The sequence below is a fragment of the Miniopterus natalensis genome, chromosome 3 (genome assembly GCF_054644295.1).
Source record: "Miniopterus natalensis isolate mMinNat1 chromosome 3, mMinNat1.hap1, whole genome shotgun sequence".
Taxonomy (NCBI): Eukaryota; Metazoa; Chordata; class Mammalia; order Chiroptera; family Miniopteridae; genus Miniopterus; species Miniopterus natalensis.
This window is the reverse complement of record NC_142083.1, coordinates 103,645,157-103,669,066: the sequence shown is the minus strand read 5'-3', so window position 1 is coordinate 103,669,066 and position 23,910 is coordinate 103,645,157. Positions and strand designations below refer to the sequence as shown.

Sequence of the window (23,910 nt, the reverse complement as noted above, 5' to 3'; positions counted from 1 at the left end):
CCTTCTTTCCTGGAGCTGATAGTGGGTCCCCTTGGGTTGGGTCCCGGCAGGGGAAGGTACCAGACAGAGTTCATGTACAACGCCGGCCCAGGGTGGCTCACTGTCCTTGCTCAGGGTGGCCTTTACCAGCAATCTCTAGCCCTGGTTACTTGTCCCCAACACTGGCCAGCCCAGCCTGGATTTGTGAGGGCCTTGGCCTTGGCCTCACAGTCTGGACTCTCCTCCTGCCTGTGATGCAACTGGCCCAAATGGGCATGTGACCAGCAGGCTGAGCTGAAGGTGCTCTCCTCACTGGGCCCTCTGCCCCAGCTCAGTGACTGGCAGCCCTGCCCATCAGCTGCCCCAGCTGGGAGCTGGGGGGTCGGCCTAGATGCCTCCCCCTCCCTGACCTGCTGCACCAAACCTGTCACCACATCTGTGCAGCCCACCTGCCAGGTGGCCCCAGCCCACCACTGCTGCTGGGGTCAGTCCCTCCCCTCACATCCCTTCTGCACCTGCTCCTCACTGATCCCGCCTCCAGGCTGCCCACCCGCTCCATCTTTTTTACCACAGTGACCGTCCCATGATGCCAGTCAGCCTGGGCACCCCTGCTGAAGACCGGTGACCACTGACAAGGACTCGAGTCTAGGCACACAGGATCAGGAGGCCAGATGAGGAGGCCCTGCCCACCCCACAGCCTTTCCCTCCTCTTCGGCAGCGCAGCATTCCTCCCAGTTCCCAAGTGAGGTCCGGCTCCTCCCTCTGAGCCTTTGCTTAGTTGTCCCCTCTGCCCATATTCTTTCTTGTGTCCTGCTTGTGCCTGCTGACACCTGCCCACCCTTTAGGTCTTGGCTGGGCTGTCACTACCTCCAGCCCCAGCCCCCCAGCCCCGCACTTCCTGGGTCATCACACGTGCCACACTATTTTACTCCCTGTCTCTCTTCCCCTCAGTACCAGTCAGGACCCTTTTAGTCATGACAGAAAACCCAGCTTGAACTGGCTTAAACAAGGAAGGATTTGGCTAGAGGGGGCCTTCAGGAGAGGCTTGGCCTGGTGGTTCCGGTGTCAGTCACCAAGCATCCAGACTTCTCCCTCTCGTCAGTGGGCTGGCTCAAGCTTGGGGCCTAGATGATGTTCTAGAAAATCCAGCCCCTTTCCTCCTGGTGGCAAAATGGCTGCACCACTTCCAGCCTTACACGCCCCTGCCCAGTGTCAGGAGGAAGTGGGTGGGTCTCAGTGGCTCCCCCACTCTGCAAACATCCTCATGCTTTACAGTCCAGTCTGGATACTTACAGAGGCAGGGACAGTAGAGTCCAGTTGGCATTAGCACATCGCCACCTGGCTGAGAGTGAGAGGGGGTTCTCCCTGAGCACGTTGAAGATGCTGTTACCAGGCAGAGAGTGAACGAACTGTGGGCACCGAGTGGGTGGGGAGGCCTCCATCTGCTCTGCCCGGTTCACCCCCACAAACCCAGTGTGGAGCAGGTATCTAGGACCTGTGAACAGGTGACACCTGCTGGCGGGATGCCCACCCTCCCAGCTGCGGTCTTGCGCCTGGAGCCCTCATGCCAGCCTCCCAGGCAGTGAGAAGGCTGGAGCCTCGGTGAGCTGGCCTGGGGTCCTGCCCAGCCCTCAGAAGGCATGTGCCAGCCCACTGGCAAAGGCCTATGGGTGCTCGCACTGGGTGGCGGGTTCAGTTTTGTCAGATAGGCAACAGGAGTCATCCCTGGTCATCTGAAGAAAGATTTTTGTTTTAAAAATATATCTTTATTGATTTCAGAGAGAGGAAAGGAGAGGGAGAGAGAGAGAGAGAAACACCAATGATGAGAGTCATTGATCAACTGCCTCTGCACGCATGTGCCCTGACCGGGAATCGAACCCCAATCGCCTGGATCCTAGGTTGACGCCCAGCCGCTGAGCCACGCCCGGCCGGGCTGCAGAAGGACTTTTGGATGGGAGTGAGAGAGCTTGCAGAGAGAACCAGCCCAGAAAAGACTGGGTGGCAAGAGTCACTCGGCCACATGGCACTGCTGCCACCATAAATGAGCCCCAGCTGTTTCACTCACCCTCCCAACCTCCTCAGGATGCAGTGCCAGGGGCTGGCCCGATTCACACTCCCGCCACTGCTGGGCTGCACTCTGGGGCAGCCCATGAACAGACCCCCGAGGAGCTAAGAGCAAACCAACCCCCTGGACGGGGGGCAGGGCAGCTCCTGTTCGTCCTGGCAGGTGGTCTTAACAGTCAGGGGGAGGCAGGGTCTTCCCTGCAGGGAGAGCTGAGTCCTAATTGTGACCTGGGGAGCTCTGAGCGCCCTGCTGCTGGGGACAGGCCCTCCTACCGGTCTCCCTGTGATGATACCCACATGCACTCCCCGGACTCCTTGGCCCAACCCACCCAAAACCCTTACACAAAATCCCAAAGTCCTTGCCTAGCACTCCAGGCTGCTGTGGTGGCCCTGCCCACTCCCTGCACAGCCTGCCCTCCACAGTCGCTCTAGGAGTTACTCGACGGTGACACTCACCCTCTTCGGACTTCCCGTCTTCCCCGTTTCAGGCCCTTCTCACACAGCAACAGGCAGCCCACAGCTCTTGGCCTAGCAACCCCGCCCTTGCCACTGCTGCTGCAGTCCAGCCCGAGGACCTGCCCCGGCCCCTCCCCCTTCCGGGCTGCTCCCCCCGCACTGGCTTCTCCCCTCCCAAGGCCAAGGCTTTCCTGCCCTAGGACCGTCACACCTGCTTGGGGCTCCTTCCCCTAAGCTCATGGGCAGTTCTGGATTCCTGGTCATCCGGACTTGCTGTTTCCACCTTTTAACTTGTGGCCCTGCTCTGCTGTCTTCACTGCGCACGTCGCTGTGCACTATCCTCTCGTCCCTGCATGGGTCCCCTGGGCGTGTGAACCACCACGGTCCACGTCTGATGGGTGGGCAGTGGGGTCCTCGTGCCCGCGCCTGTCCTGGGGGCTTGGCCAGAGGGCACCGGAAGGTTTCGCCTTCTGTCTTCCCACCTGTCGGGGCGTCTGCTTGAGGTGGCCCAGCCTCCCTGTGGCTCTCACGATCTCCCTCTAGCCCGACTTTAGAATCACACATTCCAGTGGGATGCTGCTCTCCCAGAGCGCGCAGAGCGGGAGTGGGCGGGGGCAAGGGCTGGGCCCCTGGCGGAAGCTGGAGCCGCCATGCCCTCTGCCCTCTGCTGCCAAGGGCGAGGGTTCTGCTTGAGGCCCACCTTATGGCTCCTCTGCAGCCAGCAGCCGCCAGGCCTCGTTGGTGCGTGAGGCCGGTGGCATTGCTATTTTACACCTCACTACCTTCAGCAGTGTTGCTATTTGGTGGAAACTCTTCATATGAAAAATTAGGTCAAAACCTATATATTAATGATGCCAGGTAGGGGAGTAAACAACCTCACAGGCAGTTGCCCAGAGCCCTCACCTCCACGTTCTAAAGAGCTCTGGTGTTTGCCCATCCTCCGGGCACACTGCCCACCCGAGCTCACTCCTCAGGTCAGTCCCACTCCCCCCGCCACCGGCCAGCTTGTGTATATTCCAAGTCTCTGCTCAAATCTTGGAAGCCCCCAGACCTTTGTGATCGGGTTCGAATCCCTTGGACTGCTACATGGGAAGCTAGTTTCAGCTTTCACCACCTTTCCATCCCTCCTCCCCTAGTTACCAGGGTGGCCTGGGAGTCAGAATCTCCCCCGGGGTTTCTGAGCCTGCAGGTCGGGTCTGGTGCTGAGGACATGGGGCTGACCAGCTGGGGTCATCTCCCCTGTGGAGGCGGCCTACTTGCAAGAGGAGAAAGACTGAAACCAGGGCCAGACCAGCCGGTGTGGCGGGGAGGGCGGGCGCGGGCGCGGGAGGCGGCAGAGGCCTGAGCCCGGGCTTCCTCCAAGCATCCCTTTGTTTCGGGGCAAGTGCCCCTGCTTTGTCTAGTCCGAGCTGGGCTTCTGCCACAACCAAGCGAGCCCAGCCGGCCTGGCAGAGCCTGCACAGCCCAGACTCTTATTTTTTAACCCTCACCCGAGGATATTTTTTCCGCTGCTTTTCAGAGAGTGGACAGGAGAGACATAGATTGGTTGCCTCCCACACGTGCCCTGACTGGGGCCAGGGATCCAGTCTGCAGCCGAGGCACATGCCCTTGACCGGAATCGAACCTGAGACCCTTCAGTCCGTGGGCTGATGCTCCAACCACTGAGCCAAGCCAGCTAGGACCAGCCGAGACTCTTAATACACTTTTACTTGTATCCTGCACCACGGCCCGCACCCCATCCTGCCCTCTTGCAGTCCCAGTCGCACTGAGCTGGCCCCCTGGCTCCAGGCCCACGCTCTGTCTCCTTGTGTCCTTCCAGACCCACCTCTGGCCTGACTCCCCTGGTCCCATTCTTCCTCCTTTGTGTGACCACCTCACACGGCTGCCACTAGCCTCCAGCACCATTACTGCCACCGCGATGGACTTCTCCCCCCGCCCCCCGACTGCCTGCTCCTGAGGCCTGGGGATGGCCTGCTCTTCTGTCCTCGGTGCCAGAATGCTGCTTGCCCAGAACAGACTTGTGGGACTGAGCCCTTACCCTGTGGGATCTGACACTCCCTCAGGTAGACAGTGTCAGAACTGCAGTAAACTGTAGGACACCCAGCTGGTGTCACAGAACTGCTTAGTGTGGAATCCGCCCCCCACGGTGACCAGAAGTGTCAGTAGTATTCCAAGAACCTTGTAATGAAAAGGGAAACAATGGAGCTTTATCCTTAACACCTGCCATTACAAATGACCCGTGGTCACTGTGTGCATCATGCATCTTCGACCAGCTTTCTGCTGCCCCTTAGGACGGATTTGCAGAGCGGGATGACCAGGACCCAAGGTGCGCACACGCCTGTAAGGCTTGGTTTCTGCTGAGATTCGGTCAAGCTAAACTGCCAGCAGGACATCTCCCCATCAACACTCAGTACGAGTTTTAAACATGTTGCTATAATTTAGTTGGTAGCTTTGTTTCAACTGCATATTTTTGAGTATTATTAAGATTGTACTTTCTTTAAGGTTTATTATAAGCTTTTAAAATTTCTTTTATGATTCATTTGGAACAGATTGTTTACCTCACAGTCATGGTGTGACGAATGTCAAACCCAGACAATACTGCATAAATGTCACTGATCAGAGATCCTTCCGGCAAGCCGGGACCGGGGATGTTTCTGGTGTTGGCTGTTGGGATCTGCCTGCCTGTCTTCAGCCACAGGGCTGGGGAAAGTCTTAATGGTCGACCACAAACAACAAACCACATTTATATAAACAAAACCAACACGTTTTATATAACAAAATAGATGCACATGGAAAGCCCAATGTTTGGGCCTCTCCCCAGAGTAGTGACCTGGGGGGATGGAGCCGGCAGGGGGAGGGGGCAGGAGGGGCTTCTAGGTGCTGTGAGGGTTCTCTTTCTTGCTTTGGGAACAGTTTCCTGGGAGGGTGCACAGGGGAAATTTGTCCAGCTTAGACGATTCCGGGCAGTTCTGTGAAGTCGGACTGCACCTCAGCAACGACAGCGCAGACAGAAATAGAGCTCAGCTCCAGTGTCGTCCAGATACGCCAAGGCTGTGGGTTTGATCCCCATCAGGGCACATTCAAGAGTCAACCAATGAGGCATGAATAAGTGGAACAACAAATCTCTCTCTTTCTCTCTCTCCCTTCCTCTCTAAAGTGAACACATAAAAGTAAAAAAAGAAACGTCCCCAGACTCCCCATTACCAGCAGAGGTCTGGGCTCCCCAGCAAGCTGATAGGGACCTTCCCCTCGACCAGGGCCATGCCGACCTCTCCAGAGCTGCAGGTTACGGTGTCTAGAGAGGCCCAGTCATAACAAACAAGTATGTAACAATGGTGATGATTACTGAGATCAGTGACAGCTACTGTTGGTGGAGCAGCAGGGCTCTGCACACACTCCACCACGCAGACCCTCCCTCTGTGACGACAATGCTCCCAGTTTTCCAGGTGGAGACACACTTGCCACAGATCACAAGGCAGTTAAGCAACAGGGCCAGGTTTAAACCCAGGCAGCCAACCTCAGAGCCCAGGCTCTGCCAGGGCACAGGCTGCCTGCCTGTTCGTGTCCCAAACACGTCAGGCCTCATGACACCTATGACTCGCAGTGTGACCTAGTGTCCTTCTGGGCTCTCGCCTGCCTGCCTCTGCCGCACATACCTGACCCGGCACTCCTCGCAGTGTCTGCCCAGCGCTGGAGCTTGGCCCCCAGGGAAGGCTTCTTCAGGGCCCAGGCTAGTCAGCTTGTCACCAGGTTCCAGGATCCAGTGCCAGGCTGGGCACAGAGCACACCTATGACCACCAGAAGCTGACCGAGAAGCTCAGGTCGAGGGCCCGCACATAATGCCAGTATTTAACCGGGATGAACAGGAGCTCTCCAGGGGACAGGATGCAGGACAGGAATGGGGCCTCAGCAAACTTGGGGAACTTCTCTAAGTCAGGATTCTCCACGTCAACCTGAGGAAAGCAGAAGTCACGTGCCTGGTCTCTTGAGATGGGGTGGGGAGAGGGGCTGCGATGCCACACTGGGTCCCACCTGGCTTGTGTTATGAAGAAGGTGCGTGTCGTGAGGATACAAAGCTTCCGACTCCTGTGGGGAATACAGCCGTATATACTTCCTCCCGAGGACCTGGAAGAGAGACCCGTCCATCAGTGGGCTGGTGACCTCACCTCCCACAGCTCCCATCCTGACTGCAGGCCCCGGAGCCCACACCCTCCCTTGCCTCTCTGCACCTTTCCGTATGCTGTTCCCTGTGACCAGCCAGAGCCATCCCCACCGCACACGTGCTGATCCCAGGGGGCTTCCCTCCAGATACATTCTAACCCAGTGAGCTCGGCACTGTGGCTGACAGCTAGGCACTTTCTGTGGCAGCCACCATTCCAGTGCCTTACGTGGACCAGCTCTGACCCTCACAGCAAGGGATGGGCAGTCTGCCTCTGTGCACAGGTCTGCCTGGCTGGAAGCATGTTCTCATCGGTTTGACCCTCTGCTTAGGAAAACCTAAGGTGGCTTTACAAGCTGCCCTCCCTTTGCCATCTTCAGGGTCTCAGGAAAACCATTAGGGATATCCCTCATTTGGAGAGAGGGTTTTGGCAGGGAGAAGCCAGCAAGGCCAGGGGCAGGAGGGGAGAAGAGCTCGCTCCATCCCACCCAGCTGCTCTGGCCCTGCTCTGTGGGAGAGGATGAGCCGGCTCCAGGAAGCACACCGGGAAGCAGCTCCCCACACGCCCCCAGCCTGGTGCTCTTCCTGTCTCTAGGTGTCTACAGCCAGGCCAGTCGGTGCTGCAGCCCTGCTGTGTAAAGGTAGGTTGTGTGGTGGGCTCGGGGCTGGGCTGGGAGTGGAAGAGGGTCGGTGCTCTGGAGTGACTCCCACCTGGGCCAGGAAGTTCTGCTGGGGATCCTGATGAAGGGGGGACACGGTGCCTGGGGGCCCAAACCAGGCATTGACGGTGATCTCTTCCTCCTCCCCATCGCCCAGGCAGCAGTAGTCAGGAATGCTGATGTCCTGCTTCAGCTCCGGGACCTGTGGGTGGCAGAGCAGACAGGAAGGCTGAGACCAGGCCTGGGGGCGGCGCCAGGCCAGAAGTCAAATGACTGTGACAGAAGGGCCAAACACACAGTCCTCTTGTGTAATAACATGACTGTACCCACAATTGCTGTCACAGGAATTAAAAACTTGATTTAAAAAATACATAATCACTAGGAAAGTGTTACAATTTTATTTTCAGATTTGTTTCCATGTCACATTGTTACAAGGCAGCAAGGAGCTAAGGAAATTCCAGGGCAGGTGGAATAGGGGAACTGAGACAGGGAAGTTGAAACAAGGCCACACAGTGTGGGCAATCTGCAGCCAGCCTGCAAATAACAGGCCATTATCTTCCCAGCCAAGGGCACGTGAGAGAAAGGGTTATGCCCTCCCTAAGGAGAGATGCGGGAAAGGAGGGGAAGGGCAAAGGAAACCAGGGCGGTCTCACTCCCTAAGCAGAGAAGCCAGCAGCCTCAAGGTTTGGCAAAATAAAACCGCCAGGCGCTTCTCAGGAGTTCTGGGAAGGCCAAAGTAAAAAGGGACCTTGAGAATTAATCTGAACCAAAGTACTCAGCAGAGGGATGCTGAGGCCTGCAGACAGCAGGGTCTATAACGCCCGGGACCCCACCCACCTCGCCCTTCAGGTGAGCCGAGAGCAGCCTGTGCTTCACCCGCTGGATGTGTGGATGTGCTCGCCCTGCTGCTTTAACAAAGGTGCTCGCTCTAACTGCTGTAATACAATCGGCTTTTCACAGCGCAGCCAGGGTTTCTCGTATAAATGCACTGACATGAGAAGACAAGGGTCGAGGTTGGGGACAGTCCTCTCCAGCTGACTCAGGGGCTGTCTGGTAGCACCTCTCTGGGGCCCCTGGGGTGTGCCTCTAATGATATGCATTTTTTGTTTGTTTCCTTTTTAAAAAACCTAATACCAGTGCTTTGTACTGTGCTTAAAGATAAACCAGTTGGTAATTTTCTAAAGAGTTAATTATTTTTAAAAATCAAGTTAAGGAACAAACAAAAAGAAAATGGGATTGACTTTTACACCTCTGAAGGGAAAATTGCCCAAATTTACTAATGGTAGAGCAATGACAACAGGGATGTGCTAAGTAATTTAATTATAAAGACGAGTAGACTAGGAAACCTACTTGAACTAGTCTGGTAAAGAAGGGTTAGTGTACACAGTTCATACCAAATAATAAGAACCCAAATACAAAGGACAAAGACGAGATTAATAAACAAAAATGAATTAGATATAAGGGCGTGATTCAGTCGCACTAGCAGAAAAATCCGAAGGAAATGTTTTCCTTTCCCGCTAATCAAAGGAGCAGAGACTGAAGAAGTGTGGCACCAGCCCGTGGGTGAGGAAGTGGTGGAGGGGCGGGCGCTCTCCTGCAGGGCTGCCTGTGGGCCAGCGGTGAAGCTACCCCATCACAGGTGTTCGAGCCTTCACATTCTTTGACCCAGATGGTCCCTGTGCTCCTGTGTGGGGGCACTGGGGTGCCTCAAGGAGATCACAGGTCACACAGCTCGCAGCTCACAGCTCACAGGAGGAGGCTGCAGGAGACAGCTACCTGCCCGGGGCACCATCAGTGTCTGATGTCAGCAGCCTGACGAGATGCGCTCCAAGACTGCCGCCACCTTCTCCTCCAGTGCCTCCTCACCCCTACCTCCTTCCCAGCCCACGCCCTCTTTGGAAAAGGCATTCTGACACCTCTGCCTCAGGGGAAGGGTGAAAGGGGAGGGCACCTAAAATTAAGGTGTGGCTTCTAGGCTTTCTCCTTTTAAAAGCCCAGGAAGGTATAAAGCATGTTTCCAGAGGTGGCAGAAACAGGTGGGGCATAGAAACCATCTGATGAGACAGCAGGCCCTGAGTTTGCGCTTAATGCAGTGAGGGAGGCCACCTCTTCGACATTTTCACTGCAAGCTCAGCACATTTTATGCTCACAACCAGATTTACCTTTATGGCTTTAACACATGTGATTCTTTTAGGGCCCAGGCTTCAGTTTCTCTTTAATTTCCCAGAGCCTCAGGGCCAGTGCCAAAACAGCAGGTTTGGGCAGGGTGGCACTGGTTTTGGCCTCATTTGGAAAGAACCAGCCAGCGGCTCACTGAAGACATCTCTCACTCTGAATGAACCCACTTCCTGACCTGACCTTCAGTGCGGACCCCACCAGAGCCAGCCTACAGCCCCATGCTTAGGGTGTCTCCTGGTAGGACAATCTCTGAACCCAGTGGCATTTTCCAAGCTTGAGAGGCATGGAAACAAAGCTGCCCAGGAACTGCCTCTGCTACTCTACTCAGGTATTTTCAGAGTAAGCACCCTGGTCTCCAGGGTACCACAGGGAGACTGGCCATTCCTTCGGTAGCAGCTACTCCCAGTTCCGGTTGCTGGTTAAGAAAGTGCTGATCACTAAGAAGAGCTGGAATGTTCTGCAGGCAGCCCTGCAGTCTGTACTCTAAGTTGGCCTCAAGCAGCCTGTGTGGAAACGGTGCTGTGTGCGCTGCTCTGGGCGAAGGTAGCAGGTCCCTGTCCCGTGCGGGGCCCTCAAGCTGTGTGCAAGATTCCAAAAAACTCTGGGAACCTCCCCACAGCAGCTTCCCCAAGGCCACACGCCCTAAGGAATGCTGAGAAGCTGACTGGTTACTGATGACATCATCAGGATTTCCGAAAGGTGATTGGTCGATGTTATCAAAGCACTGGCCAAGGATTCCAAGACCCCAAGAGAAGAAAGCTCCTGCAGTAAGACTTATAATTAAAAACAGGCCTAGTTTACTTGCCAAAATATTCTAAAACACGGGGTCTCTAGGAAGAAAGTAAGTGATTTGGGGGCAAGTGGTTTTGAGTGGGAGCCACTGAGCTTCAAATGGGCAGAGAAGGCCCAGAAAGCAGTGCAGAGGCCTGCCAGGCACCCTCTGCGCCAGGGCGATGCCCCAAGGTGGGCTGCTCAGACTTCCCCTAACAGAGCTCTGAACAGCAGAGGTGAAAACACCCCCGGGGGCCCAGATAAAGATGCTGGTGGCCGTGCAACAGCCATGATATCTTCAGAGTAATCACAAGCTTTGCCTTCTCCTCAGGCTTCCTCTAGTTCTACTCAGATGGCAGGTGGCTGCTCCAGGGCAGGGGGTCAAGTTTACACTGTGGCTTCAAGGGGCCCCTGTGTGGCTGTGCCACATATCACTGAGGTCAGGGGAGATGCTAGTCTTTTGGGATCACACAGTAGGGCTGATCAATTAGAACCCCCTTTTCCTCTTAGCAAAAGTTCAGGAGGCAGAACATGTAAGTCCTAAGAGGGGAGGTCCAGGAAAGAAATACAGCACACCAGCCCTTTTTAACATCAGGCTGGGAGGTTCCTGGAGGCTGGCACAGCCCCAGCTGAACCTGGGATACCCCCCTCCCGTCAGGACAGGCAGTGAGGGCAGCCCTCGCCTCAGCAGCAGACATGGCAGCACTGGCAGACAGGGGCCCAGCTCACGCTTGGCTGTGGTCCTGACCCCGACTGACCTGCCTGGCCTTGCCTCCTGCCAGGAGCTGCCCTCCCTGGGCATTCCTGCTGAGCCCCCACCATGAGTGTCTGGCCTGGCGGAAATCACATCAGCCTCTCTCCTGGACTCCTCAGCCAGTTGGTTGGCTCCCAAATCTAGGAATCTACCTTGATTGTTCCCTTTCCCTCAACCTCCGCCATCCACCAGTGTCCAGGGGCCAGCTCTCCACATGTACCTTAACCCTGTCTACCTCCATGGGCATCAGCCAGCTCTGGGCCATTGCAGCTACCTCCTGATGGTCTCCCTGCCTCCACGTCTGCCCACATTACATTCATCTCCAGAAAGTGGCCAGATGCAGGACCACCCTCCAGTTCCCCATCACATTCAGAAAACTGTCCTTCCTCACCCAGCCCCCACCTACCTCTCAGACCCACTTGCTGCTTTCCGCCCCCTGAAGGTGCAAGTTCACTCCTGTTGTCCTCCTAGCTGGCCTGCCCTTTCTTACCTCCTCACATGGCTGGCCCCTGCTCATCTTTTGGATTGCTGCTCAAATGTTACCTTCTCAAGACACCTTCCCTGACTGCCCATCTAGAGAGCCCTCTCCTGCCCAGCCTCCTGTGAGGTTGTCTCTTATTTTCCTTGGGGCACTCATCACCATCTGATGTGCTGGCTGTAGGTCCACTGGGGCAGGGGAGTCACTCCGACTTCTTTAGCCCTGTATCCATGGAGGAGCCCAGGGCTTGGCACACAGGGTCCATGCCCCTCAGTCCTGACCCAGCCACACCCCCAAGTGCCAAGTGAGGAAGGGAGCGGGGGACGAGGAAGAGACTGGGTAGAACACCAACCTTCACTCACTGCCCCAGGATGAGCCTTCCTCTGACTGACCCAGCATCCTAACCAGACAGCATTGTAAACATGGAGTGCCCCAGGATTCCTGCCACTTTGCTTTGCTTGCATTTAAAAACAAAGTCTATTTTTCTCATGATGAGAGCACATCATTATAGATGATTTGGAAACTGCAGAAATGACAAGCAAAGGCCACTCAGCGCTCACAATCACTAGTTTCTTTTGTGCACTCCTCCTTCCTCAGCCCAGCTAAGAGCATTCTTTGCAGTCATGCACACTGGTTTTCTCACGTCCCACAGCCAGGCAGCCCCCAGTTCCCATGACCGCTTCCTGAGCTCCGTGTTTGGAAGCTCTGGAACCCGTCGCCTGAGCCCAGTCACCAGGCCCGGGATGGAGGCTGCACTGCTGACAGCTCCCAGTGATGCCAATGCTGGCCGGGGACACACTCTGATGCCTGTTTGCAGGGGGCTGATGTGTGACAGAGAAAGAGCCAAAGCGGCACCTCTGCTCCCTGCATGTTGTTTCTCTTCTCACCCCCGGTCACTATCCCTAGCAAGTACTCTGGATTCTTTTGGAAATACCACCTCTTACTGGGAACCCTCCTGCTAAAAACCTCGCAGGGCTCCTCGCCGTCTTCCAGATAAATCTGAGTTCTTGGCCTGGCATTCAAGGCCCTCCCTGGATTGGCCCCAGCCTCCCTCTTTACCCTCTGCCTGCTCTGCAATTCTGGACGAACCCTCCCAGGCTGGTTGATGCACCCAGAACCTGGGGCATGTCCCACTCCACCCCTCTGGGCCTCTTCAAGTGACGCTCTGTTCACTGGGAGTGCCCTCTGCCTCCGGCCTCGCTGGGCCCTCTTCCTCTCAGCTGCAGCCTGCAACCCCTTCCTTCTTCAGTCTTCAACAGTGTGTCCTCAGGGCCTTTCATCTGGCCCACCAGGACTGGGTACCCAGAGAATTAAACCTGGCCCCTGCCAGGAGCCTGCAGGACCAGGGGTGGGGAGACAGCCTTGCTAGGAGACATTTGAGATGTGGTAAGGGCGGTGCCAGAACCTGTCCAGAAAACTTGCAGGGAAGGCAGTGACTCACTTTTCCTGGGTCAGGTCAGAGTCTGCTGCCCTCGCCTGGCTTCCAGGACCCCTTCCCCAGTTCTGACCACACCTGATGCTTGTGGACTCACCTTCCTCCCCCAGTCCTGGGGCCCTGGGCTCAGCCTCTCAGGCCTGGTGGCCCTGCCTGCTTCCTTGCTGCTCACTGCAGGGAGTGGCACCAATGGGTGCCAAAGAGGCTGCTACACCCTTTGCTGCCCTCTGGGGTCAAAGCCCAAGAAGGGGGTAGGGGAGCTGAGAGTGAATGCCAGAGGAGCGTGGTCTGACTTACCTGGTCAAAGAGCTGGTGCTGGGCCAGGTACCCGACGTTCCTTGGCTAGTCCATGGGAGAAAAACCAGAGGTGACACAGAAAGCCCGTTAGTGTGAGATGGACGCCCTGCAGGGGCTACTACTGTTTAGCTGGGTCTCAGCACCTGCATGCTCCTGCCCTAGCCCTGGGCAGCAGCCCCGATGGCCCTTCTCGGTCCTGCTGGTCCCCCTCCTCCGGCCCATGGGCTTATATGATCTCCCTCCTGAGCAGGACTGGCTGCTGGGGGAGACTAGGGATCTGGTGCTGCCCCTGCCACAGAGGTTGCCCGGAGTTTGTCACCCTGTACCCCAGGGCTCAGTTTCCTCAAATTGAAAACGAAGGGGCAGGCCCTAGCCTGGTAGGTCATTTGGTTAGAGCATTATCCCTATATACCAAGGTTGTGGGTTCAACCCCTGGTCAGGGCACATACAAGAATCGACCAATGAATGCATAAGTGAAATAAAGTATCAATGTTTCTCTCTCTTCCTTGCTCTAAAATCACTTTTTTAAAAAAAGGGCAGATACGTTTGTTGGATCATTCCTTTCTGCCGGTGGACTCCGCCGAGTCAGCATCGTTGGAGTCTCCCTTCTCACAGTCATCACATCTAAGTCCGAGTCTCACCAAGAGCCGGGACAGCTGCAGAACCTCTTTATTGGAGGTTTGAGCTTTGAAACAACCCGTGAGTCTGGGGAGCCACGTTGAGCCACGTGGAAGCTCACAGACTGTGGAGATGAGATCAAACACCAAGCGCCCCAGAGGCTTTGGGTCTGTCACGTGGGCCGCTGTGGAGGACATGGATGCAGCCACAAATGCAGGGCCACGCGAGGTAGAGGGAAGTGTGGAGCCGAGAGGGCTGTCCCAAGAAGAGTCTCAAAGACCTGGTGCCCACTTTCGTCGGGGTACTGAAGATGACACTGGAGATGTCACCTAAGAGGTTTTTTGAACAGTGTGGGAAAGCTTAAGTGATTGAAATCATGACTGACCAAGGAGTGACAAAGAGAGGTTTGCTTTTGTAACCTTTGATGACCATGACTCTAAACAGGGCTGTCATTCAGAAATACCATACTGTGAATGGCCACAACTGTGAAGCAAGCAAGAGATGGTTAGAGCTTCACACAGCCAAATAGGTCGAAGTGACCGTGGAGGTGGTTTTGGTGGGAATGACAGCTTTGGTTGTAGCTGCGGTGGTGGTGTAGGTATGGTGGCAGTGGGGATGGTTGTAATAGATTTGGTAATGATGGAAGCAATTTTGGAGGTGGTGAAAGCTACAATGGTTTTGGTAACTACAACACTCAATCTTCAAATTTTGGACCTATGAAAGGAGGAATTTTGGAGGCAGAAGCTCTGGCCCCTGTGGTGGTGGAGGACAATACTTTGCCAAACCACGAAACCAAGGTGGCTTTGTCGGTTCCAGCAGCAGCAATAGCTATGGCAGTGGCAGGTTTTAATTCCTGCCAGGAAACAAAGCTCAGCAGGAGAGGAGAGCCAGGGAAGCTACCAGTTACAACAGATTTGTGAACTCAGCCAAGGAGAGTGGTGGCAGAGCCAGCTGCTACAAAGAAGGCATATTCTAGACAATACTCATGTGAATGGGCAAAAACCTCGAGGACTGCATTTGTGACTGGTTATTTTAGGTTCTGTTCTGTGGAAAGTGTAAAGCATTTCAACAAAGGGTTTTAAAGTAGATTTCTTTTTTATCCATGCTATTGATTGCTACATGGAATCATCTGATCATGACACTGAATAAATGTCTTTTATCAAATATGTCATGTAGTCCACTCTGAAGTCCAATCTTGGTAAATTATCCCAACAGTGTGAAGTCAGAATTCCTTCAGGGTGATGCCAGGTTCCATTTGAAACTTATTTACAACCTTCTGAAGCCAGTGTCTTCAAAAACTTTGGTGTAGCTGAATTGATAGTGACTATGTTGTGACCTGGAGTTCACCATTAAAAGTGTCACCCAAGTGGAGTCATGGAGTTTATGTGGTTATCAATTACTGTTGGCACATCCTATGCAATATATCTAAACTGAATTATAGTACCAGATAAAATTATAGATGAGAATGAAGCCTGTGTATCATCCACTATCATGTGGGATCAATAAACGATTTAATATCCTCTTAGGAAAAAAATGAAAGGGCTGTACACATGATTTTAAAAAAATATAAATGGAATCATACTATATTACTTTAAAATCTGCTTTTTTCATCTAGGAATACATTATAAATCTCTCTTCAAGTCGATACATATGTGTCAGACTCATTCCTTTGATGGACACACGTGTAGACAGACACGTTATTAAACTCACCTCTCCCCCTATTGGTGGACATTGGGGCTGTTCTGCCCATTTGGGTTGTTTTGCCAGTGTTTCAATAAACAGCCTAATATTCTGGTCCTTATATTCGTGCACATCCAAAAGTAGGCCAATTGAGTCAAGAAGTATGCATTTTAAATTTTCATAGCTCTGCCAGGTTATCTTCCTCGAAGTTAAATAACTTACACTCTTTCCAGGATTCACTGTGAGTGCCCATTTTCCCACATCTTTGGAGATTATCATTGTGTGAAAAGGTCAGCTTCTTACACAGAGCTCCGCGCCAGGGCTTCTCTGCAGGTTCCCACGGCCTCCCTGAGGACCCGCGGGGGCGGAGCTGGCTTTGGTCTCATGGCTCTAAGGCTGAAACGGGGAAGTAAAGAACCAGGATTCCTGGAAAATCTGTCTTTCTGCTTCTCTCCTTCATTCCCTTTTCCTTCGGACAAACACTGAGAGTTCACAAAATGCCAGGCCGCATGCTAAGCGCTGGGCAGAGCCAGATGTGATGTGACGCGAGGACACCACCTGCACCACAGGTAAGCCAGCGCCGCTCGGGCTGTGCTTAGAGTTCCACGTGTTACCCTCGCAGCGCCCCTATGAAGCATCGGTAACCTCTCACTAACCCCTACGCACCCTAACTAACCAAAAGTCGGCACTGACACAGCCAGGACCAGCGCTGGATCCTGGGCTAGGCCTGAAGCCGCAGCGCACATCCCGCCCGCTGCCCCTGGTTACGCCTTTGCCAACCCCCAGGTTTCTCCCCAGCGGATGGAGACTGCGGACCTCGCACGCCTACAAGCAGAGGCAGCTCGTCTCCAGGCCAGGCTCCCCTTTCCAGGCCTCCACGTGACAGTGAACTGAGCAGAGACGGGGGTAGGGGAGGAACGCAGGGGAAGCAGCAATGAAAGGACGTCTGGGCGCAGTCCCAGAGGCGCCTACAGCACAGTGAACCCGCCAAGCCAAGTGCCCGCGGAGGAGGCTGGAAACGCGAGTGCTGGAGACGGGATCAAGAAAGGTGACTGGGCCGTCCCTCAGGAGTTCAGCCACAACGTTGGGAAGGCCCGGAGGAGAAACTTAGCTCCCATGGTCACAGACCTGGACCCGCTGATTGCAGCAGACCCATGACCAAGTCCGGCCGGGGCTTTACAGAGCCGTGCGGGCTGCTGGGAGTGTGGAAGAGCTGCAAGGCACTGACGCTGACTCCCACACCTGGTCAATGACCTTGCCCACCACTGATTGGGTGCACATGGGTGCACATCCCTCCCCCGAGGGTCTGTGCACCCACTTACAGGCTCTCTGCTCCCAGCCAGCAGGGACAGTTCAGGCACCTCCGCAGACAACCTGCATTCTCTGCCACCCCGCCCTTACTGTTAAGAATCTGAAATGAGAAAAGGGTGCAGCTGCTTTAGAAAACAGTTTAGCAGTTCCTCAAAAGTTAAACAGAGCTGCCACGTGGAGTTACCACAATTCCACTTAGTATATATCTAAAAGAAACAAAACCCTATGTTCACACAAAAACGTGTACACGAGTGTTCAGAGTTGTTTTCTTTTTCTAATCCTCACCGAGGTTATGTTTTTATTGATTTTAGAGAGGGATACAGAGGAGGGAGAGAGAGACATCAATGTGAGAGAGAAATATCGATTGGTTGTCTCCCATATGTGCCCCGACCAGGGATTAAACCCACAACCTAGGTATGCTCCCTGACTGGGAATTGAACCCACGCCTTTGTGATGTTCTGGACGAGGCTCCAAGTAGCTGAGCCGCCCAGCCAGGGCTATAGCAGCATTTTTTATACCAGCCAAAAGCGCACACAACCCAAATGGATATCACCTGATAAATGGACAAAATGTGGTCTCTCCATACAACTGAATATTACCCAGCCGTAAGAAAAAATGAGGCAGTGCACTGATAAATGGTACAACAGAGATGAACCTTGAAAACCTTGGTGCTCAGTGACGGAAGCCAGACACCGAGGGCTACATATTGTATAACTCCATCTATAGGAAATGTCCAGAAGTGGCAAATCCATAAACAGTAAGCAGATTAACAGTTGCTGAGGGACAGGGGTGAGGGGCGTGGGGAGTTACTATTACTTAGTTTGGGGTTTCTTTGGGGTGACAAAAATGTTCTGGAATTACATAGTAGTGATGGTTGCACTATCTTAGAATATACTCGAAACCACTGAAATGTACAACAAAAATTTTTGAAATGAGTCCCTCATGTCCTGTCTGCCCACCTGCCTACCCAGCAGCCTGCCTTTCTGGCTGTGGCCAGCCTCCTAACTGCTTAAAGACTGATTACTCCAAAACCTTCCAGTGCAATGCACGAGCTTATTTGCTCAAAGGTAATGTGTTTTCCCCCTTGTATGTATTAGGAGAAAGGAGTCAGAAAGACATACCTCATTCAGGATGTATTTGCTGATGAACTCACTGACCGTCATGAGTCTCTGGGACCATTCCTCATCTGTGTACCTGGAGCCCACTTCCACTGGGACAGTTCGGCAGCCAGCAATTTCTTGGATATACTCCAAACTATTAGAAAAGTATGCATCGTCATTTCATCACTATTGCCAGTGCTTGCTGGGCAATGTGATAGACCTGGAGATCTTCAGCAAGTTACTTAACCTTGCTGAGTCCTTGCTCACCACCGCAAAATGGCGGTGACAATGCTCCAACCCCTGAGCCACTTGGCCAGGCTGTCAGTTCTTGTTTAACCCTTGGCCACCCACCCCAGGGCCCAGTAGAGACCTGTCCAGGGGTTGTGTGACTGGGGGATGGTGGGGGAGGAGTGCAGGAAACTTTGGGAATGCTAAAATGGGAGGGAAAACCTCTGGCTCTCGGCAGCCACCCACCTCCACTTCTTCATGCACGGCCAATGGTCGGCCACGCCTTGCAAGATCACAGGCCTCTGTGGAATCAAATAGTGCTTCCTGAAGTACTGGAGGGATGGACAGGAAAGCCGGGGAACTGCTTTTTCTGAACTCATATCTGGAATTGAAACATGACCACTCCTGGCTTTCTGTTTAAAATCAAAACAAAACAAAATGGCAATCACCAAGGAGAGATGTGCTTTGAGGCACTTCCCTAGGAATCTGCATCAGTGGCAGGCACTTAGGTGTCATGAATATTAATGAGTTAACCTGTATCATCGTTACTGCTGCTGCTACTGCTTACTTCTCATGAGAGCAAGATCTTGTTTTCTTTACCAAGTCATGTCAAATGTTTGTTCAATTATGAAAGAAACAAGTTGCTTTCACAGAAATTCTGCAACAAAGGAACACTTCCTGTCCCACGCACCACCATCTAAAGTCAGAGCGTTCCTCTCCCACCTTCTCCAGACACAGCCCTGATCCATGGGCAGTAACAAATAGGCAACTCTGCCTCTTCTATCCAATGACTTATCTAAAGCAGCATCCCTGTTACCACCAGTTCTTGCAACGTCTCAGGAGTGGTTGCATCATAATTTAATCATCTACCAACTGACCAACCTGAGTAAGTTACTGTCTCTGAGCTTTAGTCTCCTCCTCTGTTAAACTCCTGGGAGACAGCTCCCATGTGTAAAGTACCCAGGATGACTGCCTGGCATGTGTCAGCATCCTCTGCCACCTCTGCTGGACCCCAGGCCAGCCCTCCACAGCTGCAGCAGTGCAGCCAACACCCTTCCCTGCACGTGAGCACAGGGCTGTGCAACTGCCTGGTCTCGTCAGTCCCAACCCTCATCTATGGCAGACTTTTATGTTCACATGTCCCTCATCAAGGAAGGCTTCCCTGAGCACCCTCCATGAAGCTGCCTTCCTCCACTTTTTACAGCCTCACTAGACTGTCAGCACCAGAAGACAAGGTCTGGGTCTTTCTGTACCATCACTTAGTGGCCAGCACATCTGGGCCACCACTGGTGCTCAATAAAGCTGCTGAGCAAATCCCCTCTTATAGGCAAGGGAACAGGAGGGTGCAGAAGGGCTGATACTTGCCTGACTCAGGTAGTAGATGGCAGCATGGGAACTTGAGCCCAGGCAGGCTGGCTCCAGAGCCTGAGCTCTCAGGCCCTTAGCTATATACAGTGCCCCAAACCACCCAAGCCATGAATACCAGCCTGGGCGTGAAGTCACCTTCACATGCTTTTGGGACAGACTTAGCATGGGAAAGGGCACTGTAAGCCCTGGGTCAAAGCAGACAGGTATTTGTCTCTTGATCTGCATGTTTGCCCTGCCTTGTCAGGGTCAGTGAATACACTATGTCCATGGCACCCCTGGATATTGTATAAAACCTTGTTAATTTCACAGCTAAAAATGACTGCCTGTTTTCGTATTTTTTAAAACCAGAAATGAGGTCAAACATTTCCCACTTCTTTAATAGATGCTTCCTCCTTGTGAATGCACTTGCCCAGGGGTACTTTGTGAGGTCTGTGTGTAGCACTGGCATAGAAACCTTTTCAGTAAACCACGCTCAGTGTCTCAGACTACCCTTTGCCATGTGCACTTAAAATACCAGTAAGGACATGTGCAAGGATATACAGCCAAGTGACCAGAAGACAGCTAGTTGCGGTATCTCCCCCAAACTCAGCAGAGCAGAGACACAGGCAGCCAAAAAAGCGGGTGATACTTCAACCAGCTGACCAAGAAGCTGAAAGAGATGGGCTAACTGGCTGTAGCTCTCACCCATACAATCCCTGTGAGCTGCTTCTCTCAGGAACCACAAAGCTGCCCCTCCCACCTCTCCTAAAAGGGCACTGCTTCTGCAGAAACTGGAAGAAAAAGCTGAGAAAATAGATGGAACTGTTCTATTTCCAAATAATGGAGATGCTATTTTCAGCCAGAGAGGTCAGCATGCCAAGGCCTCACCTGAAGGGAGGGGTGACTTGTTACTTCTAGAAAAATAGGGCTGTTAGATTACATTAGGCGTGGTCACTGACAATCCCATCAAGATACCTTTATGTGGGGCTGCTCCTGGGCCAGGCCTTGGGCAGGCCTTTTTCCAGGGAGGAGGTGCGTCTGGAGGACGGCAACTACTTTAATGAGAATATCCTCAAAGATGGCTGCTCCCATCAGTAGGCCCATGTCACAGACTCTTAGGGCTGCCACCCCGGAGCTAGGGTTCCCAGGAGCTTCACACAGACACATGGCTTTCAGAAGGCAGCCGAAGGCATAAACCCGACGCCAGTCTTTGTCCACATCCTGCCACAGCCCGGTATTGAGTTTCTCCCAGGAGTAGTCAAGGATTGCCTCGCTTGTGTGCAGACACTCGCCACTTCTGCCCTGGTAAAAGAGGTCGGTGGCCTGCTGCAGCAGCAGCAGCACACTCCTCTCCATGTTCTCACTGAGGTCCAACTTCAGTTCTTCTTTAGTTCGGGGCAGGAGTGCCCTGAGGGCCTCCTGGAGAGCCCCAGTTCCCGCCAGTGTGTCTTGGTTGCTGTCTTTTGCCATCAGGCCCACTGCCAGCTCAGTCTGAGTGCTGGTGGAGGAACAAATAAAAGTTATAGCAAAACACCATGGTGGACACTTGAATTCATACAATTTTATTTTTAGTAAATAAAACTAGAGTGAAAAAGCTAGATCTGTGATGACATCCAGTGGCCAAAATGTCAACCACTGAGAATTAGAAAACATATAGAGAGGGAGACCATGTACAGACTTGGTCCCCTATAGGTTCCTGCGCTTGTCCTTTGTAACACACATCTCATCTGTGATGATTCTTCAATAGTGGTCTTCTCTGCTAGGCATAAACTCTGGGAGGGCAGGGCCCCCATCTGTCTGGGGTCATCACTGTATCTTCAGGGCCTGGCGCAACACCAGGCATGTAGTGGGCATAGGAAAAATATTTGTTCAGAGAACATGTATGGTCCTTGCCTGATATACTTCCAACATCCCTCCTCTCTGGCAAACCTATCCAACCTTTAGGCCCATCTTTAGTGATCTTCTACGTGAAGCCTGCCAAGACTCTCTGACAGTGTTTTGTGTTCCAATGGTCCTGGAGCTTCTTTCATAGCAGTTGTCACATGTACCACGAACACCTGCTTACATGTCTCTCTCTAATGCTAGCTTGTGAGCTCTTCCAGGGCAAAAACATTTCTCTACACTTCCCTGGAGCCTACAAGCAATCTGGCTCAGAGTAGACACTCAAGGTTATTGAAAAAATAAGATCTTAACTTCTCAGAAGAAACTAGAAATACATTAAACCTATTCAGAAGGGAAAAACATCACAGATGGTGCCTCTGGTAACATGACCCTGGGCACTACACATGGATGGCAGGCCAGTCCTTAGGTAGTATTAACATGTGAATAGGTTCTGCTCAAAATTATGATGATATATATGTAATGACAAGTCATAAAAAATGATATATATTTACAAGTCATAAACTGGAGTTATTCAAGGCAAATTGAGACCTATGGTCAACCTAAATATAGGCCATATGAAGAAGTGGCTTTGTCTTTTCACTTAAAAAGTTTCCTAGAGCTCGACAGTACTGGCTCTAAAAGACATTATTGGTCATAGGCTTTTTCAAAAGGTGGTGAGGGTGAAGACTTCAGGTATAGAAAGAGCCCCAGTAGTCTTGTGTCCCGGCTTTATAAACTAGCCTTCCAGAGTGCCACCTTTATGGGCCTCATGACGGCCTCAGGGGAAGATCAGGTACAGGTTGCATAAAACAGCTTTTCTCAGTGGCTGGTGTCTTGGCTTCTTACATGAAGATCTGTTGGTGTATAAAACAACAATCTTGGAAAGGGGGATAGATCAAGGTTGTATCAGCTAACCTCTGAGTGCCTTTTTTCTTGGCTTCATAAATCAGCCTACTGTGACCTTTATAAAAGGCTTCTTATTGGTCACATTAAACATCATCCAGAGTGCACAACCTAAGCCGGCCCTTGGTTAGCTATAAACAGCCCAAATGGGTTCCTACTTGGTTATAAGACACAACCTTGTAGGAAGCCACCAGTCATCCCAGAATTCTCTTAAATTATTATTATTTTTTTAAAAAAAATCTTTGATTTCAGAGAGGAAAGGAGAGGGAGAGAGAGAGAAACATCAATGATGAGAGAGTCATTGACCAGCTGCCTCCTGCACGCCCCCCCCATTGGGGATGGAGCCGGTAACCGGGGCATGTGCCCTGACTGGGAATCGAACCCCGATCACCTGGATCCTAGGTCGACGCTCAACCGCTGAGCCGCACCCGGCAGGGCTCTCTTAAATTATCTTTAAATATCTAAAGCACTTCCCAGAGTAGTCTGTACACTGGCTGGGTGAGACGGCTTCTTGGGGAACCTCACCCCGATTCCCAGAGGGAGTGCGATCAGATCAGCCGTATGAACAGCGCATGGAGCCTCAGGCTGCGCTGGGTCAGGACACTCCTCTCCCTGGCTGTCTGGGAACAGGCTGCCCAAGTAGTTTTGTAATTTCTCCAATTGTATTCTGGCAGCATCTCACAGAAACTGCAAAAACGAGAGCTTTCTGGAGAGCTCTCTGCAAAACCTTCCAGAAAGCTTAATTCACCGGAGCAGGGTACCTTTCGACACTGAGGGTCCGTATGACTGATTAAACGTAGTTCCAGTCCTAGAAAGCATACCCTCCCCTCTACCTACCCCTCAGAGACCCGGCCTGTCCCCTGGATAATCGGGACCCCCCCCCCCCCCGCCTTCCCCAGGCGGCAGGAGCGGGGGCCTGGGCCCCGGCCCGACGCCCAGCCACTGGTCTGGGCCTCCGCAGGCTAAAGACAACACCTTGACCTAAGTTATGTTCCAGACCGGGCCCTACGGTCGTACGGCCGCCTGGCTGCTCCCCCACGAGGCGGACAGAGGGCCGCGGAGGCGCCTTTCCAGGGCCGTCCCCAGCGCCGCCGCCCCGTCGGCTCCCCGCCGGGCCCCGCCGCGCCGTCCCCCCGCCGGCCGCCAGGCTCCCGCTGGGAGCGGCTGCGCCCGTCCTCGACGGCGCCTTCCACGGGTGACAGCGGCGGTCTCACGCCGAGGCTCGGGCCCCGGGGCGGGCCCGCTAGCGAGGAGCGGGCGAGCCCGCCTGTCCCACGCCGCCGTCCGCGCCCCGCCGGCCGCCGCCGCTCACCTTTGCCTCCTGCGGGCCACACGTGGACCCGGCGCTGGTCACCTCCCGCCCGCGCGGAGGCGGGTCCGTGAGGCGGCCGGCGCGGCCCGCCCTCTAGCCCCGGCCTCCTCCTTGCCCTCCCGCGCCTCCTCGGGCCTTCACTCCCGGGGCCCCGCAGAACCCCGCGGCTCAAGCGCTTCCGGTCGGCGGGTTCCGGGACTAAGCTACCCGCCCGGACGAGGACACGAAAGACCGCGCAGGCGCACTAGAGTTGAACCTACGCGGCGTCAAGAACTGCGCAGGCGCAAACAGCTGGCTTAA

At 53.6% G+C, this 23,910-nt stretch overlaps 1 protein-coding gene and 1 pseudogene across 3 annotated transcripts; one reads left to right on the top strand and one right to left on the bottom strand.

Annotated features, from left to right (window-relative positions):
* Positions 1 to 4,774: 4,774 nt before the first annotated feature.
* On the bottom strand, positions 4,775 to 23,699 carry KDM8 (lysine demethylase 8 (putative)). Of its 3 annotated transcripts, XM_087815861.1 has the most exons (8): positions 23,611 to 23,699; positions 20,490 to 21,012; positions 18,414 to 18,580; positions 17,961 to 18,093; positions 13,231 to 13,275; positions 7,370 to 7,519; positions 6,532 to 6,624; positions 4,775 to 6,452 (listed from the first exon to the last, which is right to left on the bottom strand). In XM_087815861.1, exons 2-8 carry the CDS (start codon positions 20,982 to 20,984, stop codon positions 6,288 to 6,290), a joined length of 1,248 nt encoding a protein of 415 aa, XP_087671987.1. In that variant the 5' UTR covers positions 20,985 to 21,012; positions 23,611 to 23,699; the 3' UTR covers positions 4,775 to 6,287. The 3 variants fall into 3 exon arrangements, with proteins under 3 accessions (XP_087671987.1, XP_087671988.1, XP_016078213.1); XM_087815862.1 differs by lacking the exon at positions 13,231 to 13,275; XM_016222727.2 differs by lacking the exon at positions 23,611 to 23,699 and having other exon boundaries at positions 20,490 to 22,998.
* On the top strand, positions 13,818 to 14,698 carry LOC148093609 (heterogeneous nuclear ribonucleoprotein A1-like 2; annotated as a pseudogene).
* Positions 23,700 to 23,910: the final 211 nt, after the last annotated feature.